This window comes from Perognathus longimembris, chromosome 17 (genome assembly GCF_023159225.1).
Source record: "Perognathus longimembris pacificus isolate PPM17 chromosome 17, ASM2315922v1, whole genome shotgun sequence".
NCBI lineage: Eukaryota > Metazoa > Chordata > Mammalia > Rodentia > Heteromyidae > Perognathus > Perognathus longimembris.
The window spans coordinates 32,539,264-32,560,430 of NC_063177.1; the positions used below are offsets into that span (position 1 = coordinate 32,539,264).

The window sequence follows — 21,167 nt, forward strand, 5'->3', positions numbered from 1 at the left end:
TGATCTTGGGGAGGCGACTGTCCCTAGCCCCGGCTGGCTGTCCGGTGTGAGTGTGCGCTCGCTCGCTTGGGAGTGTGAGTGTGCGTGTGTGTGTATGTGTTGGCGCGCGCGCTGCGTGTGTGTGGTGTGTGTGCCGGCTCGGGCTCTCCCCCCCCCACTCCCTCCCCTTGTTTTCCCGTCGAGTGATGCACTTGGAATGAGAATCAGAGGATGGAAATAGTCTGGGAGGTGCTTTTTCTTCTTCAAGCCAATTTCATCGTCTGCATATCAGGTATGGGACATGCTGGACCCGGGCGGGTTGGGGTTGTGTTCATGTTTGGGAACAATCCGTGTGAGTCTGTTGGGGGGGGGGGGGCTCGATGTGGGTTGCCTTGGGGCTGGGAGCAAGGGAGTGCCACCGACTCGGTTCTGTGGTTCTAATGTCTTTAGAATGAAAACAAAATCTAAACCAGAGGGTGTGTGTGTGTGTGTGTGTGTGTGTGTGTGTGTGTGTGTGTGTGTGTGTGTGTGTGTGTGTGCGTGTTGGAGTCTTCGAAGGGAGAAAGGAGAAGAAATGGGGGCATGAAAAAAGGAAGAGGCAGATGGGTGTTGATTTTCAACTGCTTCTGGCTGAGAACTCTGGCGCCGAAATCTGAGACCTGGCAACCTCCACCTTCACCCCCCCCATCCCCACCCCCTCCTCCCATTCCTAGGCTTTAAAAGTTCCTAAACTCCTGGTGATTTCTGGGCTGGCAAAATGGACGCAGATCCTAGCCCTGGGTCTCTAGGCACTTTTAAGAGCCTGCGGGGGGAAGATGTCGGATTGGGGAGTAACAGTGGGGACTTGGCGAGATGTAGGAGCCCTCCATGCCTTCCCCCAAACCCCCGGCAGGGTGGATTGGCATGCCTCCATCTCCCAAATAAACGGAGGAAAACAACCCAGTTGTCACCAAGACCACTTCCAATCTTGGTCTTTTTCAGTTCTCAGTGGCAAAGATGTGCTGGCTCAGAGATCAGAGACATTGGTCTTGGGGTTGCTTGAGCATAGCCTGTGGTTTTTAAAAGCAAATGAGAACCCCGAGGTGTCCACGAGGTGAATGAGGGAGAGCTTGTGTATGGTGTGTGCCTGTGCTCCAGTATTCTTACCCTTTGGGAAGCATTCTGATTTCTGAGCAGAGTCGTTGTTGGTGCAGGAAATTGAGCATGGGAGGGGCAATGAGGAAAAGCCCTGGGACCCACAGCAGTTATTCCCCAGTCCCGTGGCTCCTCCCACTCAACGGAGCCCACTCTGCCTCCTTTCACACCTGCCATTTAAGTATCCAGGGTGAATCCTACTCACACAGTGCTCTGTTCCTTCTGCATTCCCTCTGCAGAATTGGGGACTGGGCCAATTTCCCATGAACTCACCAGAGGAGAAGAGCAGGAACCTTGCTCCTGTGAGCAGACATGTTTTGAGCAGCATTGGAATTGAAGGGAAGGTTTTTCTGCCTCTCCCCATTTTATCTCTGCCAAAACTCCATCTCATAAGCCAAATGTGATTCTGCATATCCAAAAAATAAAGTAAAATAAAACAAAGAAAAACTTTTTGTGCCCTTCACTTGAGCCAATATCTAAACAAACACCATTATTTAGTTTCAGTTCTCTCCTCACAAGGCAGGAATAAAAATATGTTACCAGAAATCATCATTTTGGTCTTGGCCACCTAAAAACAAATGTGCTTCTGTAATACTTTGGTGACTTATATTTTTCACCTGGCAGACAAGAAAAGATGTCCTGGGGACTCCCCAACTTCCCTAATGGTAACCCCCTAAGCCACCAGTAAGGGTTCCTGTCATCTATCTATGACCTGGTGACATCTCCCAAGACAGCTTTTACACCTTTCTCTTCTTTATCTTCTTCTAGAATTTTTCAGTAGGAATAAAATAGCCCTTTGCGTTGCCTCTCCATCACCATAAATGAGCCATCCCTGTTCCTGTAAGGCTGAGAAAGGGCTCTGGATTTCTCCCAGCACCACCCCCCCCCCCTTTGCCCCCAGCCTATACTCTACATTTTGTCAGGGAGCGATGTAGGCAAACAAGCTGAGAATCTTTCCTTAGCTCCCAACAGGCCATGAGTGGATAATCTGTCATAGTTGTATTTGATTTGGTGTCTCACCAGCTAAATTATTCAAATAGAAACATTAGAGGGAGGTTATACCCACCCAGGAGGAGTGCTATGGAGTGTGTGGCCTTTCACAGGTATTTACCAAATCATCATCATTGCTGTGTAATGAGAGGATAATAGTGTAAGTAAAATTGCAAGCTATTAGCTAAACACAGAAAACTAGGTTAGCATTCCCAATGCCTAGTGGGGAATTTGCATTAATTTGCACTCGATAAAGATGTGTAGCCAATGATGAAACATTATGTACTTCATATTTACATATCTATAAACTTAACTTCAAAAGGCCCATTCTTTTTCTCTGGTGGAAGTGGTCTCTTCCTCCTATAAGCAGAGCTACTCATTCAGGGTTGTCCATGTATGTCAGAGTTATGATTAGTAATATAATTGTGACTCATAATTGCCACAGACTGGGGAATCTGGATTCTTTTCTCTACTCCTCTGATAGTTTTGGGATGTATAGGAATGTGGTGCATTAAGGTTGAATAATTATGCCTCAGAGAGAAGTTGGTGGGTTTTTCCATGTCTATACCTATGATTTGCAGTTTTAATTTTCTCAATGGCTGAGTTTTACCAAAAGGAACATAAACCTGTGACCATTGAATCTACTATATGAATCTTAAAAATTATTTTTAAAAAGCTCTTTTTCGCTATCTTGGCATGAGTTATTCTGACCAGTAAATGGGTGCTAATTCTTGTTGAGTTACTAGACATGAATGATGGGTGCAACTGTAGTGTTGACTTCATCACAGAGAAATACAAGGCGGGGAGAGGCAGTAAGAATCTGCAGTGTAAACATTTTGCAAACCGGAAATGTTGCTTGGTGTTCAGAACTGTGGAGGGAATTCTGTTTGGTGACATTTGCTTTTAGGATCATTGTGGAGCTTTTGTAGCTTGGTGTTTCCTTAACCAAAAGTTGTAAGTCCTCCTTTCTATAAATGCTATCCCACAAATTAAAAGTATACCAAGGAATTTGCTCCCTGTGTCTATTTGGATCCTTTGCTTAAAGTACAGATAGCTGTGCTTGGTATACTTGCTGGCTCTATAATTGTAATTTGGTTGGCAAATGGGATCAGAGGTCTGCCTGGCCAGGATTAGGTAGCTGCTGAGAAAGTGCCATGTGTGTGTTCCATCTGAAAGATCATATGTATTTGGGCTACTTAATGACAACACAACAAGACTACAGAGGAAATGTCATGATCTGGGGATTCTTCTGTCTCTGTATTAAACTAGGCTCTCATTTTCCTGGGATCTATAAAGGGAGGGAGGGAGGGAGGGAGGGAGGGAGACTAAGAGACAGAGATAGATAGAGAGAGGCAGAGAGAGACAGAGACAGATACTGATTTTTCTCTGTGCTTGTCAGAGCTGGTACTCTACAAAAGCAGCTCAGATCGGTGAGAATGGATGCTTAGCAGTAAGAGATAGAAAAAGAGAATGAGGGAGAATAAATATTCTCTGGTCAAAAAACAGCTGGCTGACTTAATTCCTACAGTGTACCCCATTTCCCTTTGTATGTAACTTTACTTGTATGTGAGTTTATTTATAATAATAGCAACAACAATTTGAGTTATACCACATTTTAAATGTATTTCAGATATTTTAACTTGTCTTCTCTTAGAATTTGTGGGATAATTTTATTGATAAGCCAAGCAAGACAGAATTTTTGTCTGGAGAATTCACACCCAAGTCTAATAGTAAAAATTCAGTATATCATTTGTGTTTTTGTTTAGGAATTTTCTTTTTTTCTGTTCCTGGGGCTTAAACTGAAGGTCTGGGAACTGTCGCTGAGCCATTTTGTGCTCAAGGATAGTGCTCTACCACTTGAGACATAGCACACTTCTGTCTTTTGGGAATAGTTTATTGGAGCTAAAGAGTATCACAGACTTTTCTTTCTGGGTTGGCTTTGAGCAGCTATCCTCAGATCTCAGTCTCCTGAGTAGTTAGGATGACAGGTGTGAGCTACTGGTGCCCAACCTGGTTCAGGATTTTTTTAAACCAAATGTTGTTATTTTATTTATTTAGATATCTCTAATTGAAAACATCAGTTATGCTCAATGGATGCATGTATTAAAAGAATTTGAGAATGGAAGTCTAAGGTGATTATACCATAAAGCTAGATAAGGTAGCACATGAGTTGTCAATCATATAGGTGAAATTATGACCCAAGTGCCCCTAGAATCCTGGGACCAGCACCTTCTATTAACAAGGAATATTTAGTTAATTCTTTTCTTAATCCAAATGCTAAAATGGTTTGATTTCAGTTTCTTTATGTGTATGCAGTCACACATCTGTTATCTGGATTAAATTAGATAATATGTGTGGAAATTTTTCATATAGTACAGTATTTAGGCATAGTAAGCATTCAGTGATATCAATTATTATTTATTTCCTACAATCTGATCTTTTTTAGTTTTGGTTCATGGTAGAGTATAGCTTTACAGTCTCTCATGACAGTTTGCAAAAGCAAGGCCTGGAGGTATTATTGCTCAAGTGGGAAAATCTTGACTAGCAAGAAAGCCCTGACCTAACATCCACAATACTGCAAAAGAGAAGCAAGAAGACATCAGCAAATAGATCATGGAGCATGAACTCTGCTTTCAAGGAGGCTTTAGCTTCAAGTTTTGAAATGTTTGTTAATTTTCCTTCTCAAGTCATGCTAGTAGCATTAAACTTCAGTGTATTATTATGAAATTCAACCCATTTTATCCTTATGAATATTGAGATGAAGCTCGGAAAGTTTAATAAATCATCACATAGTCATGTAATTACTCAGAGGATTGACAGCAATTTCTTTACCTTGCTTGAATAGAATAAATTTTAAAGTTTGTCCAAATTAGAAAATTGCATAGGCAGTTTGAACAAAAACCAAGTCCCACCCAAACAGACTCCTTATCTGATTGTCTCATTAGCCATAAAGGTTTTTTTAAATCCAATTTTTTAAATTTAGTTTCATTGTAAAGATGTTGTACAGAGGGGTTACAGTAAGGTAATGAGTACATTTCTTGTCATACATTGTAACCCCCCTCTCTCATTTTTCTCCTACTTTCCCTCCCTACCCCCACTCCCCCATCCAAGTTGTAAAGTTCACTTCCAACATAATGTCTTGTGAGTATTGCTGTTGCATTGGTTCACCCTTTGTCCTATGTCTCACCATTTTTTTGCTCTCCTTCCCTTCCCCAAATCAGATAAACCTATATACAAACAGTGACAACAAGGTATAGACCAAAGAGGGGAACAATGAAAGAAAAAAGAAATAGTTTCACATCATATAAATGGAAAGACGGGAAAAAAATCATATTAAGTAAAGTAGGCCTAACCCAAAGAAACATAGACTGCATGGCTTCCCTCATTTGTAAAAATTAGCATATGTCTAGGATAGTCCTAGCAGAGGATCACAATAGCTCAATAGCTATGTACATATGACCATAAAAATGTGGGTAATCAAAATGAACTCCAAGACATGGAACAAGAGGATTTTTGTTGTTGTTGTTTTTAATGTACTGTGTAAATCCCGTGTCTTATGTGACATCTTACAGTCACAGGCACATGAACATCTTTAAAAAAAATGATTTATTTATTGTCAAAGTGATGTAAGAAGGATTACAATTTCATATGTAAGGCAGTGTGAATTCATTTCTTATCAACCTTGTTACCTCTTTCCTCATTTTTCTTCCATCTTCCCCCCATTTCCCTCCCCCCTCCCTTGAGTTGTACAGTTGGTTTACAGCATATAGTTTTATAAGTATTGCTGTTGCCTTGGTTTGCATTTTACCCTTTGTTTCCCCATTTTGATGTTCCCCTTCCTTTCCCTACTTCCAATAAACATATATGCAATACCCAGGGTACCAAAAACAGTTACAGTGACATTAGGAGCAAAACCATGGGGAAGAAATACAAAAGAAAAAGGCACAATTTCACATGGTACGTTGAAAATAACAACAACGATAAACCACTTATTTCCATAACTTGGAGTTCATTTCACTTAGCGTCTTCTTGTGTGTTCATATGTACATAACTATTGAGCTATTGTGATCTTCTGCTAAGATTATTCTAGACATGTACTAACATGTACTAATTATTACCAATGAGTGACACCACAAAGTCTATGTTTCTTTGGGTCTGGGCTCACTGCACTTAGTATGATTGTTTCCAACTTTTTCTACTTCCTTATGAATGGGACATTGTCATTCTTTCTAATAGAGGCATAAAATTCCATTGTGTATATGTAACACATTTTCTTAATCCATTCATCTACTGAGGGACATCTTAGTTGGTTCTACATTTTAGCTATGGCAAATTGTGCTTCCATGAACATAGTTGTGCTGGTGGCTTTAGTGTGGTCTTGCTTGTAATCTTTTGGGTGGATATCCAAAAGTGGGGCTGCTGAGTCATAGGGGAGCTCTATTTTAGCCTTTTGAGGAATCTCCACACTGCTTTCCAGAGTGGTTGAACAAGTTCACACTCCCACCAACAGTGTAGTAGGTGAACATCTTCTTAGATGAAACTTTCCAGGTAGTGAGCCAAGAAATTCTCCCAAGTAATATAAAATCTCAGAGTAGAGGAGAGAAAGTCAGTGTTGAGAAACATTGTCTTCAAGAAAAAGAAGGCATCTTGACATCTGAAAAAACCAGAATCTGACACTATATTATACTACCTTAATTAATCATTACATATTTGGGCCTGGGATTTAGGTCAGAAAGAAACCCAGCTACCTTAAATGGGTATGGTGGCAAGCCATTATAGAAAGACTGTGGGTAGCAGAAGATGTACCTGGTAGTCAGTTTCTACCTTAATCACCTTTATGACATGAGCAAACTCAGTTATCTCCGAGTCTTACTTGCCTTCCCTGTAAAATGGAAGTTGCATTTTTTTGCCTATTTTTTAATAGCATTATTGGCAAGAGATCAACAGAAACTGATTCTGAACATCCTTTGCACTCTGCGAATGCAAAGGATCAGTGTCTTTATTATAGTATACGATGATCCAGGCCCAAGATGTACTTATAAAAACAAAGTTGAGAAACATATAATTCAGACTAAAATAAAATATATGAATAGTGCCCAACTGCTAGGATATAACTAGGAAAGTTGTAACCTCAAAGCATATTATGACAGGAAAAAATGCATAATTGGTTAATACAGACCATAAATTCTCTACATAGGAGAATCTATACATGAAAAGAAAACAAGAGGATATTAGATTGATGTCAAATCATGAGATGAAAGAGCGGCAAAAGAATAAACATATCAACCAAAGGGAAGGAAAAGGACTGCGTAGACATAGGGTGAACCTGACACATAAAGTTCACTGTGGAAGATACTAGAATGTTGTTATGGAACTTCTTAGGAAGATATTGAAGGATCAGGGTGTCCTAATGCAAGTCTGCTCTTTTCTTCTTAAACTATGAAATCAATGGATTGAACTTCCGAAAACCTGTTTGAAATTCTGACAAAAATCCAGTCTTATTGCTACATGTCTCCAACCACTGCTATATTTGGCATAGTCTTTTGGGATCATACACAGTTGTTTTATTTAGAGGGGAGCAGCTTTCTGGTCTGCAATCTGTATTATAATGATGATAACACAAAACATTGTGATTTCTTTGGGGGTGATTATAAAGGTAATAAAGCATTATTTCCAAAAGGTACATAATCTGGAATACTGTACGACTACTGTTAAATTATGTCATAATATGTAATTATATATAACATATTCATTTTATATAAATTATATTATATATAAATATATTATATATTATATGACAGTAAGCATACATACAATATATGATAGTCAGCATTTATATAATATATATGAATAAGCATATATAATCAAAAATATATATTAAATAAAATATTTTATGTTCTATAAAACATATTTATGAATAAGCATGGGATTCAGAAACAAGAGAAGCACGTATATGAATTGTAATTTTGTCAGTACTATCTGTTTAGCATTAAAAAAGTAATGTCCCTATGGTCTTTAGATTCATCATCTGAAAAATGAGGATTGGAGAAAATGTGTATTAGAGCTACCATAGTACTTGGCATGTAGTAATTGCTCAGTGAATTGAAGCTACCCCTCATAAAATTATCATCTCATCATCACCATAATCATCATCATCATCATCATCATCGTAGTCATAACTGACACCAATAACAATTGTTGTTGACTCTTGTACTAATTCTTATAAATATCAAGTGATCATTCAACCATGTAACTATGTGCAAAGCACTTCAATCACAAAAGTGCACAGAACCTGGTTCTTATGATTGGTAAGATAGTGCATATTATGTGATAGAGATGTGCCGAAATATGTACTGGGGGTATAAAGGAGTGGCAATTAAATTTAACTATTTGGGGCAGATGCCAACTGAGAAGGGAAAGATTTATATAGATAAAACATTTGAACCTAGGCCAAGGATACATAAGATTGCCAAAGTAACAGGGTAGAAATGAGGAGAAACCATGAGGCAAGAGTAAAATGTTCATAAAAGAGAAGCTATCACAACACAAAATGTGACACTGTGTGGTGAAATGGGCATATGGAGGAGATGGGTTGGAATAGGTGGCTGGACCCAGTAACCAAAATGATGGCCTAGAACCAATTTCAAGGTGCAGTCAAGCCAAGATAAAAAAAAAAAAAGTTTTGGACTTTAGCTTTTGGTTATGAGAAACTAAGTGGGGGAGGGACTAGAGAAAATTAGGCTTGTTTGCTATTTAGTAAGATACGTTCAGAATTCAATTACAAGAAGCTATAATTTAGAAACTCAACTCTTTTCCTTCTTTTCATACCAACCTTTATTTTCTTTCTTTTTTTCTTTCCTTCCTTCCTTCTTTCTTTCTCTTTCTTTCTTTCTTTCTTTCTTTCTTTCTTTCTTTCTTTCTTTCTTTCTTTCTCTCCCTCCTTCCCTCCCTCCCTTCTTCCCTCTTTCTTTCTTTGTTTCTTTCTTTCTTTCCTTCTTCCTTTTTCTTTCTCTCTTTCTCTCTTTTTTTTTTTTTTTGGTAGTACTGAGATCTGAACTTGTGCTTGCTAGTCAAGTGCTGTACTGCTGACACAGCTCCAGCTCTTTTCTTTATTGGTTATTTTGGCAGATTCCACCTTTTTTTCTTTTCCCCTCAGGCTTTTGCCTGGGCTGTGATTCTCCTATTTTATGCTTTCTACCCTAACTGAGATGACAAGCACATACCACCACATCTAGCATCTCTCATTGAAATGGGGTCTCATGAACATTTTTTTCCTGGGCTTACTTGGAAATGTCATTCTCTTGACCTCAGCATTCCACATAGATGGAATGACAGAGTACAGACCATCATACCCAACTATTTTTCTGAGATACGGGCTCATGAACATTTTGCCTAGGCTGGCCTCGAACCGCAATCTTCCTGATTTCAGTCTATCAAGTAGCAAGGATTATAGGTGCAAGAAACTGTATCCAACTGATAGCATTTCACAAACCCACAATAAGACTCAGGAGAGTCATTTTTCTCATGCCTTTTGCCCTCACTTTAATCTTTGAGGTTTGTTATTTTCCTGTTAACAAAACGCAAGTATCTTCAGCTTTGTACTTATGATGATGATAATGATGGTGATGATGATGATGATGGCCAAGAGAGATAAATGATCCAGATGTGCTTTGTGTTGTGTAGATTAATTGCTGATCAAGCACTGCACAACATTACACAGGTGCTTGGAACAGTACAGAGCATTTTCAGTACTTTTAGCTGTAATACTCTGCACAAGTCTTACCACAATAGATTTTATCTTCATTTGGGAAATTGTGCTTATGGCATGCCAAATGCCATACCCATAGTACCCTCTCAATGGTCCAGTTAAGATAGACAGATATAGAGACCTGCCATGAAATATTTCCCTTTGTCCACCTGATCATTCAATATATATCAAGGGTGCTCAACACTGGGGAGCCAACAAACATGAGTTAGACATTGAATTTTCTCCTCCAGAGCTCATAATCCATTGAGAAAATAGTTCATCATCTATTGAGATACCAGTGTTCAAAATAATCATGGATGCAATAAAGTGTAAGGAGTATGACAAGGAAATAAGAAAGGTGAAGAAAGGAAAGTGAGGGCACTAGAGGATGGTTGGACTGCATCTCAAAGGATGCTAAAGTGTTATCAGGAAGTTTTGGGCTGATGAACCAGGCAGGGTGTGTTGGGGAGAGACGATGCTAGGAAATAACGTCTGAACAAAGATAAGATGAGATGCAGTGACCTTGGTGGATAGTCAAGATGGTAGCAGCTAGAAAGTGGAGGGTGGTGGATGAGGTTGAGAGGGAAGAGTGTTTAGGAGTGGTGATTTCTGTGACAACTTGCATATAATAATATCGATAGAAGCTGCCTTGTGCCTCTCTGTGCAGGAAAAGCCTTCTGAGGCCTGAGAAGGCATGGCGTTTGTATCCTTCTCTTAGCCACAGGACAGTCAGGGAGAAGCTTTGGGCTCTGGTCCAGCTGTGCCTTCTTTAGTCAAACTCATGGGTTGTTTGTTGTTCCTGGTTCCAGGTGGCTTCCCGGAAGCTTTGGGGATTATTGCGAATATAGGTTACAGAGTTTCTCTCCTTAGTTAGTTTAGTGCTAGGTATTTCCACCCCAGGAAAAGGCTAGGTATCTATTGACGGGTTCTTTGTTTTGCAACATGCCAATTATTGAAGTTTTTCATACATATATAATATATTAGTAATATATTAATTAATATATAAATATTATATATTAATTAATAATACATTATATAATATATAATATTTATATATTACATTAATATATTATTAACATTATAATTATTATATAATTAATATTATACTATTATTAATAATACATTAATATATAATATATTAATAGACTATATTAATTAATAATATATAATTATATATAATTATATATATAATTTCAGTGTTCATCTCAGGCAACCTTAATTCGAACTATAAAGGTCTTCCAATATGTTGGGTTGGGTGAAGGCCTTCTGGTGATGAGAAATGGTTTAGGGTTGTCTTTATAACAAAGCCATACTTATTCTCTAGTAACAAGATTGGGCTGGTGATAGTATAGTTGGTGTTTAGGTTTGATTACATTGACACTAAGGTGCCATCAAGGTGGTAATGGATTGATTCTTGGTGATTCATGAAGGAGGCAGCCTACAAATGCCTTTGCCTCCCAATCTGGGAGAGATGACACTGGTTTTGTTTTGTTTTCTTTTCTTTTTCAGAGTAAAGGCAGAATTAATCTTTTAACTTTGTCCAATACTTTCTTCCAAGTGGCTAAAGGCTCTGGCAGAAGGAAGCGAAGACTGTGACTTTCAGGTGAGCTTTCCAGAGCCAAGTCTTGCAGTCTTGCTGGCTTTGCAGCCCATTTGGCAGCCACAGCAGAGTTGGAATAAACACATTTACTGAAGGATATGAGTCAACACATTTCCCTTCCGCTTTCCTCTCCCCACCTCACACACACTCACACACATACAAGCTACCTTTTACCCTCAAGGAAAAAAAAAACATCCTGATGGCAGCACTGACTGGAAGAGCAAAGGTTTGCCCTTCTCTGTGAGGGTAGAATTATAATTAAGACTTCACAGGACTCCTGAAAGGAAAGCAATAAAGTAACATAGCTAGGGCAGGGGTGGGCATTTTTCTTGAGTGTTTAATGTGTTTATTCATTCATAGCACAAATCCTAATGAAGGATTGCTCTCTTGTGAGAGAAGTTCTATACGGAAATGAAAAAAATGTGAAGAAAGCAATGATGATCTTTGTCCTTATTTGAAAGTTATAGATATAGATATATAAATACATAGATATGTAGATATACCATATGTACATGAAATACATAAATATTGTAGTTTTTCCATTGGCCATCCTAGCACTTGGCATTTTGAAGATGATCAATAATGAATGACTAAACTAATAAATGAATAGCAAGGGGCTGTTTAGAAAAATGTTTGATCTTCCAAAGAGTCTGGGAGACAAGAATTTTTCTTGTATGAGGGAGAGGAAGCAGACATCTCCATCAGCTTCTTCTGCAATGCAGGATTTGGGATGTGGCAAGATATCAGAGAACAAGGAAGCCATTCCAGGGAGCAGCATAGTTGATGGCCTGCTGTTTCCTTCTTGGAGTAGAGTTGAATGTATGCTAGACAAACCATCACCACCAGAGGCATTTACAGTTGCTTTGTGTGCTAAGACACTGTACTAAAGCTGAGAACTGGGCCCATTAAGCATCAGTGGATCCAATGTTATTCCATTCTTCAAGTCAGCCTATTAGAGGAGATTGCTTAGGGTATGGTGTTTTCAAGCTTGGGAGGATCCCTCACTTGAATTGAATGGCTTACTATCCTTTCCTTGGTGTTGAGCAGAAGAGCTTCTGGAGAATAGCCTGCCCCACCCTTTAATCTTCTTTTAGGGGAGGGGGTTGTTATTGTCGAGTTGATATGTAGAGGGGTTACAGTTAGATGAATCAGGTGATGATGCGATTCTTTATGAACAATGTCTTCCCTTCCATTGCTTTCCTCTGGTTTTTCCCTCCAATTCTCACTCACAAGATATACAGTTCATTTTTCACATACTGCCTAGTGAGTACCATTCTTATATTTGTTCACCCTTCCCCCACCTTTTCTGTTCCCTCCAAAACACTAACAAGAAACAAGACAAAAGGAAAAGAAAACAGAAACAGCAACAGTGGCAACTAAAATGTCTCTTGTTTCCTTTTCTTAGAGTTCTTTTCTTAGAATATTATTTAATGTGATCATACACACATAGCTATTGAGCCTTTGTTAACCACTCCTATGCATAACCTCCATTGGCCTCAGTGTGTGAATGGCCAGCACAAGCATGTGCATTGCAGCATTGTTTACCATAGCCAAGATATGAAATCAACCTAGATGTCCCTCAGTGGATGAGTGGATCAAGAAATTGTGATGTGTATGCACAATAGAATTCTACTTATCCATCAGAAAGAATGATGTTGCACCATTTGTAGGAAGTGAAAAGATTTGGAAAAAATTATGTTAAGCAAAAGTAAGCCAGAACCACATAGTTTACGTGATTTCCATCATCTGTGGTAACTAGAATGTGCCTATAAATCTACAAGTAAATACACTGAATGATTAATATATTTATATGTGTGCATATATATATGCACACACACTTGGACATGATAAATTATATAGGACTCTAGACATCTACTCATTAACCTTGATGCAGAGAAAAACAGAAACCGTCTCTAGTTTCTATGTTATAGTGTCAAAACTATTACTTCTCCTTTGGCCTTTGTAGCAGAATAGAGGCATATCTAACTATCTCTAACCAAACAGAAAAGCCAGGTGACCAGGAAGTAAAAGAAAAATGGCTTGACTTGGCTGTCCTTAAGTAAGAATTCTGTCTATGATTGATTACCTAGTTGTTCTCAGTAAGGAACTGGTCAGTGAGATAATTATTGGTTATTTGCTTGTTGTTAGAGTTACAGTAGGCAAAAAGAAAAGATTATAGAAGAAAGTCTCTCTTATTAACTTTTAACTAGCAACTGACTGGGGGTTATACTGACAGAAAGCAAAGCATGGGTGCACACTGCATACCTACTAGGTGACGTCGGTGTGTATAGAAATGTGTCATTTGCTATGTAAATCTGAGATTGTATCATAATGAACCAGATCTCAGTCACAGTAGCTCAAATTCCCACAAAATAAAATATGAAGAGGAAAAGTCATTAGTTTTAGTATCGCTGGCTAGTTCCATCCCTGTTTCTCCACCATGGTCTCATGTGGGTTTTGAGTTTGTTTCAGCACAGTACTGTAGGAGATAATTGAGAAACTTTTGCAATTTTAGAGTTTGATGGAAACAGGCAGTCCTGAAATGCGCCACATCTACAGATTCACTGTGTTGAATAAATTTACGAATTCATATTGTGTTCATGCATTGGCTCATTGGGTCAAATCATATACTTAAATGAGATTGTACATGCCCAAATGTTTTAGTGTCACTGATGTGATTAATGCTGAAAATTACTGAATTTTAATGCCAAATATGCTACAAGACTTATGAAAGAAAAAATAGAGGAAGAAAAACCCTCATTCCTGCTAGTCTAAATTTCATCTACCAAAGCTTGAAATTATATTTTCTCAACCTTAAATAGTTTGACTTTTATAAACTCCACGTATGTCTTCAGTATTTTTTCACGTTACTTCCTAGTTGTAGCAGTTCTGGGAAAGTGTTGGATTCTGGGATACAGAACTCCCAAACTCAGTGACACAACACAACTGAGATTTATTTCTTATTCGAATGGCGTGTGTGTGTATGTGTGTGTGTGTGTGTGTGACATACTACCATCAAGACTTAGTTTCTTGACTTGTCCAGGGCACCAGTGTTTGAAGATGTGGGAAAAAATTAATGTGGAGAGTCATAGGAAATGTTATAATAGGCCAGGAGAATAAGAATAAGGGCAATATTTCTGTTCAGCCAACTCTTATTGCAAAGGAGCTGGGGAAATGTTGGCTAGCTATGTGCTGAGGAGCAAAGGGTAAGTGGATTTGTGAGTCAATAGCTAATATCTGTTCCCTTAGTGCTCATGGTATTCTTGTTCAATCTGTTCAGATAAGGTGACATTTTCATAATGATCTTTTCCCCTATTTTTGGAACATTTATATTGTTTCTATGTCATGTAATGTTAGCATCATTTCCTTGTCTACTGATAGCTATTATTGAATTATTTCTCTGAAATTCTACAGAAATAACTCTCTGTAAACATACTGTCTAATCTTAGTATAGTGGCTACTGAGTCACATCATATAAAGTTTTTGATGGTTTGCTGTATGATATCTATGAGTAATATGTAACTTATTTAAAAGGTTCCGGAAATATACTTGAATCCCTCGAGATTCTAAGCATGCATGTAGTAAAATAGTGATTAAACATTCACATATCCTTTCAAGGATGTTCTGCTCCCCAAAATTATTGACAAAATAAACCTTGAATAGTCATGGAATTCAAGACACTATCTTGCTTTACAAGGTTAGATCAGAGACTGTAATTAAGAGCCAGTAAGTAACTCTTCTGGGACTTTAGAATTGCTCCTAAAGCATATTTTTACAAGTTATAAGGAAAACATAATCAAGTGATATGCTGAAAAAAATCACTAGAATCAAAGTGAGGACTAGTTTGTGAAACTGGCTCATTACCCTGCTTTGACTCCCATTTTCCCCTTATAAACAAGGATCTTGGTATTGAATATTAAGAGACGTTGGCATAAAACTATCCAAGTTTTCTGATGATGCAACACTTTCTCTAGCATTTCAAAAGTTAAAGCAGCAAGACTGAAAATATAGGAAGAATTTCTAAGTGAGAGAAACAGAGAAAGACGGCAAATGATTTTTGAGATGGCCAAGCATGAGAATTGTCCTACTGTAAGAGAATAGCTCAAACTCTCTTTGTAAAGTGATAACATTGCAATACCCTCTAGTCAAACCCCTCAGAAAAGTGTAGTGGTCATCATTGACTGGTGCATAACAAGTATTGCCTAAAAACCTCATGTATTGTCTTCTTTGAGCAATTCTGCTGGTAGTCCCTGTGTGGCCTTGAGAAGTTACTTTGCCTCTCCACCTGAGCCTCAGTTGGCCCATTTGTCATGTGGTGATAACAACTATCTTTGAAGGTAAGGGTGACTGAAAATTAACAATAGTATGGTATTGGGCATTGGGAATGAACATGATAATTGGTAGGCTTTGCTTTTCTTACAACAGGAGCTAAAAGAACAAAAGACATGTTGGGGAAATTAGGAAAGAATTCAGCAATATCTTGTAAAACATGGGGATTAAATGAGCCAAGACCTATGAGTGTTTAACGCAATGCCTCTATGGTAGCACATAATCAGTTAAGGTTGGGTGGATTTGATTCGCTCGGGGAGCTAGGATGTCTAGGGAATTTTTTTAAGGGATTAAGAAGGAAGGCAATCATGTCTTTTCCTTCCTTAAGGGACAATTTTATTTGTGTCTGGCCCACGTTTTTCTTTTAAGTTTTTTTTAATCATAAGGCCACATTTTTCATTTTACAATTACATTTTAAACTTACCAAGGCCTCCTGTGAGCATGGCCTCATGCCATCCATCTAAACTACAACCTCGACAGTGGTTTCAAAGGCAGAATGCAGATTCAAGAACTGGCTTGCCATTTTTCCTGCTAGACACATTAGTAAATGTTAAGTTATTGACCAGACAGAGCAATAAAGAAATGAGGTATCAAGTTCCAATCCATTTATTTAAAACAATAATATTTACACTTGTGTTCTTAATCTGTCATTCATTTCCACTGAAATTCAACTACTTTTTAAATCTTTCCATTGTTCTGTCTTGTCAGATTTCTCTAAGTATTCATCTGTGCACATATGAAAACAGTTTTGACTTACATTTAATATTCACTTGAGAGGAGAAAGAATGTTAAATGATAATTAATTGCTGGGGTATTTCTAGAATTCTGATAGGGATGGTTTTCAAATATATCTATTTTGAGAACTTTAGCAAAAGGTATAAAAGGGGGAAAAATCAAGAAATAGAACAGATGATAAATGTTAGTTGATATTAAGATGAGCAAATGTGACCCAGGTGTTTCTCTAGGAAGCACCTTCATTAGAGCTTTTCAGACCATTTGGGGTTTGGGTGTGATTCCCCACCCCCACCCCCATCATATTGGTAGAAGCTGGATTACAACTGAGAATGCAGAGATTAATGGTCTGTTGTGACTAATCCACTAAACCTCTACTCTTCTTTCTCTTAAACTGATTGAATTTAGAGAAGTTGAAGACAGACCCATAGTAGCTAGCCTGACATTAGATCCCCATGACTTAATGAAATATAATAGTTTCAGAGGACAGGGAACTGAGAATCTGGAAAAGTTTGTGAGACATTGCCTTGTGTATTTGGGATTTCTTTTCTTTGAGTGTTTATTACACCTCAGTGCATTAGTTCATAGTATTTTTTAATTTTTAAAAAGACTATCTTTAGATGAATGCTGAGCTCTAATACAAAACAAGGTACTTGTTCTACTCATTCTCTGTGCGAAAGTGCTGTGCTACTAACCCACCCAGCTGGCAGTGAGATCTCATCACCACAGTGTAGCCCTTTCAGTTTGTCTGCCTCCAGTACTGCTCAGCTACCTCACTCATCCTTTATCAAATGGAAATTCATTGTGGTCAGCATTCTTCTAGTCTACATGAGGTTCCTCTTCCCACTCCCAACAGAATGTACTATCTATGGATAGGCCTTTTGAATCCTCACAAATAGGACTTGCTGATTTGAGGTGCAGCTTCTTCCCCCTGCCCCTCCTACCTGTTTCCTTTGAAGATATGATTATCTCCTACCAGAGCTTGGCTAAATCATATAGTGTGCAAATCCGGTTTTGAATATAAAGTTTTATTGTAACATAGTTCCACTTTTACACCATCAAAGCAGATTTTAGGGAGTCACAACATTGACCATCTTGTTTACAGAACCTAAAGTATTTTGTCCTTGATCCTTAACACAAGAAGTATAAGACCTGTAACATGAGCAATCAATTTAAATGCTCCCAACACATGTAAGAGCAAATAGGAACCACAATAATCCATTTTCCTCAACAGAGGACTGGCTAAACTTTATATGAAATATTCAGCTTTTAAGAAGCCTTTGACACTTGAGGAACCTCAGAATGATCATTATTCTGTAAATCGTTTGGCAGTTTTTGCCATTCCAAAGTGAAACAAACAAAATGAACTCTGTTTATATGTTTGTTTGGATCTAGAAGTTCTCTTTGGAAGAAGTTTCTAGAGGGGCTTGGAGTTGCTCAGGATGAGAGGATGGTTTGGCAGGGTAGGAGCAAGCTTTCTGAAAGCATTATTCTGCTGCCAGTTTTTTTTTTTAATTTTTTAAAAAATTTCTTCTTTGGGAAATGAAAATCAGACCATATTCAGAAAAAAAAGAATGGTCACTTTGAGAATTACATAATTTTAAGGATGTCAACCTGAAAAATTGAACCTTTCCCCAAAGCCAGACTCATAACCCAAGCCATGATCGGTTTCTGCTCTTGGATAGAGCATCCTTTTCCAAACAGCAGGCTGAATGAGCTTCACAAGGTTCCAGAAAATGATTATTATCCTCCCTGGACATATGTGGAAATTGAAGTCAAGAAGCAGCAGCATAGTCTGGCCACAGACAGAGCAAGCTCTGGCAAGATCTCTGAGAAACTGACAGCAGCTGGAGTGTTCTTCCCACTTCCACCTGCCCCTCCCCCCCCCAGCCTCCCATCAGATACTGCAGATTCCTGATGCTCAACCACAGAGGATTGTTTGAACTCCAGAGCATGGGCTAGTAAACATTGTCTCCAGAACCAATTCAAGCTCACTGCCTCTTTTTATATGCAAAAACCAAGATTGTTTTGCTACATTTTTCCAATAGTTCAGGGGAGAAAAATCAAAAGATAAGGAACTGTTTCTTGCTGTGAAAATTTATAAAGTCAAATTTTAGTCCATAGATAGATTTTTATTGAAACACAGCTACACTGATTAATTTATGTATGTTCTCCTATCCATGGCAATTTTTGCCCTATAATGAAAGAGTCAAATCATTGTGAAAGAGTTTATGGCTAGCAACACCTAATTTTATTATCTGGCCCTGTGTGGAAGAATATTTGCTAACCCTTGCTCCACAGTACATGTAAAATAATAATTAAAATCAACCATATTGAAGCATAACACATAGAAAATAAAATGTACCCATTTTAAGTCTTCCATTTGATGGATTTTACAGAAAGACTACAATCCTGTAACCAGTAGATGAAGATATCGAAATTCCCTCTCATGTCCCAATCTTTCCTGTTTCTTTGTCATTAACCCTTCCTTGGATCCTTGAACTTAGGCAAAGATCTGATCTCTGTCATGGGCAACAGCTTTTCAATGTTTATTTGCTGAGCATTTCAGAGCACTAGAGCCTGCACTGAGGTAGGTGGTAAGGGCTGTGAAAATGTGAAGATGATTTTATTTTTTCATTTGATAATTCCTTCATTCACTTAGTAGGTCATATTAGAAGCTAACAGATACTATAGGATTAACTCTACATCTATATCATTTGATTCCCTAACTGTATAACGGAGTTCTTATTCATAGTCCCATTTTATTTAACTATTAAAAAAATCAAGCAGGGTATCATGGCTCAAGCCTGTCATCCTAGCTACTTAGTAGTCAGAGATTGAGGAAGTTTATGTTCCAATTCAGGCCTGAAATAATAAGTCTTGGAGACACCACCTCACTCAATGACTAAGTGACACAAACATGACAAGGGGAGGCATGAGTAGGATTATGGCAACTCAGGTGGGCTTGGGCGTAAAGTTAGACCCTACCTCAAAAATATCCAAGTTGAAAAGGGGCTGGAGGAACAGCTCACATGGTACCACATGGTACAGGACACGTTATTGCAAGCACGATGCCCTGGTTTCAATCCCTATGAAAACTATATAGTTTGCACTCAAAATGATTAAGAATTTAGGTTAAATTTTACAAGGTGAGGGAATCTGGGCAAGTTAACTTTTTCTCCCTCCCAACTTTCTGATTTATAACATGAATGACAATGACCACCTTCATGATCCTGATAGGAGGGACAGTTACAGATTTAACTGAATGATGAGTGACACACCACATTTAAGCCTTAAGCTGAGACAAACTCAGATCTGCCAAGATCTGGAGTCTAACCTTGGTCACCATGACATGATGAACTTATCTTACGATAAAGTCTGCTTGAAGGCATACCATCATTTTAGTAAAAAAAACAAACAGGCAAACAAAAAACGAACATCTGGGAGGGTGGTTATACTGATCTAAGCCACCCAAACACTGACTGCCAGTGTCAATGTTTGCACAAGCTCTTGAGGAAGGGGAAGACAGAAACTAGAGATGGATTAAACTATGTAGTTGGGAAAATTCACCTGGTCTTACAAACAGATGAACCATGTGTGAATGTGTGTTAAATAATGCACGAGTGAGTGTGCCAGTGAGAGAAAAAGTGGTCTAGAAGCCAGATGTACTTTTGCTTTCTAAGCTAATGGATAGCTCAGGTCCTTTCAGCTTAATATCAACAACGAATGATTGTAAAGTGCTCTGAACAACACAGCGGGGAGTGTCTCCACTGACCACCATCAATAATCAAGACTCGCTATCCTTTTACAAACAGCCTTCTGTCTGTATTGGTCTGTTTGGGTTGAGGAGATAAAAACAGAAGTCTCCTAAAGCAGTGCCCCATCATTCATTCTCTAATAGCTTCCTATACCTTATACCTACACCTTAAACCCACTTACACGTTATACCTACTATTACAAAGGGTGGCGTACTTTACCAGTCCTTAATTAGAATGGTTTCGCTTCATTTCTTTGAGGTTCTTTTATGGAGTACATGGCTCCTAAAATTCATCTGAGAACTGCTGTTTATTGTTCCCACTTATCAGGCAGCTGGCCCTGCTGGGTCTTTAGGTGTAAAGAACAGAATCTCTTCAAGACTACTGTCAACAGAAAAGAAATTCATTTAAGCATTTGAGGTGCTCACTGAATCTGAGGACAGATTCAGTTATGGTATTCCTTAAGCAAAGAGGAATTCTGATTTTCACTATTCTGGACAGAAACAGCCAGATCTCATTGCTGATAAGGAACTTGACACTAGAGGCCCCTCAGTAGCCAGCTAACTAGGTACTTGTGTCTCCCCATGGCCAGAATATGAATACTGTTGCTATGCCAGATCTTCAGAACTGCACTCTCCGCCTTTGATTGGCCAAACCCAGCACATGCCTATGTGCTATCAAAGGGAGAGGTCATGATTCTGCCCAGAGGATATGGGATAAAACAAAATAGGCAGGTAATACTCCAAGCACAGTGGGTTGACTAAGCAATAACTTCCCAAAGAGGTTTCCATCCTAGTCCTGAGAGCCTGAGAATATGTAAGCTTTCATGGTAAAAGTGATATTGGCAGCAAGATTATATTAATCATTTTAAATTATCCTGGATCATCTGGGTACACTCAAT

General features: G+C 38.5%; 1 protein-coding gene across 1 annotated transcript in view; it reads left to right on the forward strand.

Annotated features, from left to right (window-relative positions):
• Window positions 1–210: 210 nt before the first annotated feature.
• Window positions 211–21,167, forward strand: part of Ca10 (carbonic anhydrase 10) — a 443,665-nt gene continuing 422,708 nt past the window's right edge. Inside the window, exon 1 of the mRNA XM_048366537.1 lies at window positions 211–271. Within this exon, the coding sequence (XP_048222494.1) occupies window positions 211–271 (61 nt within the window). The remainder of the gene's footprint in view (window positions 272–21,167) is intronic.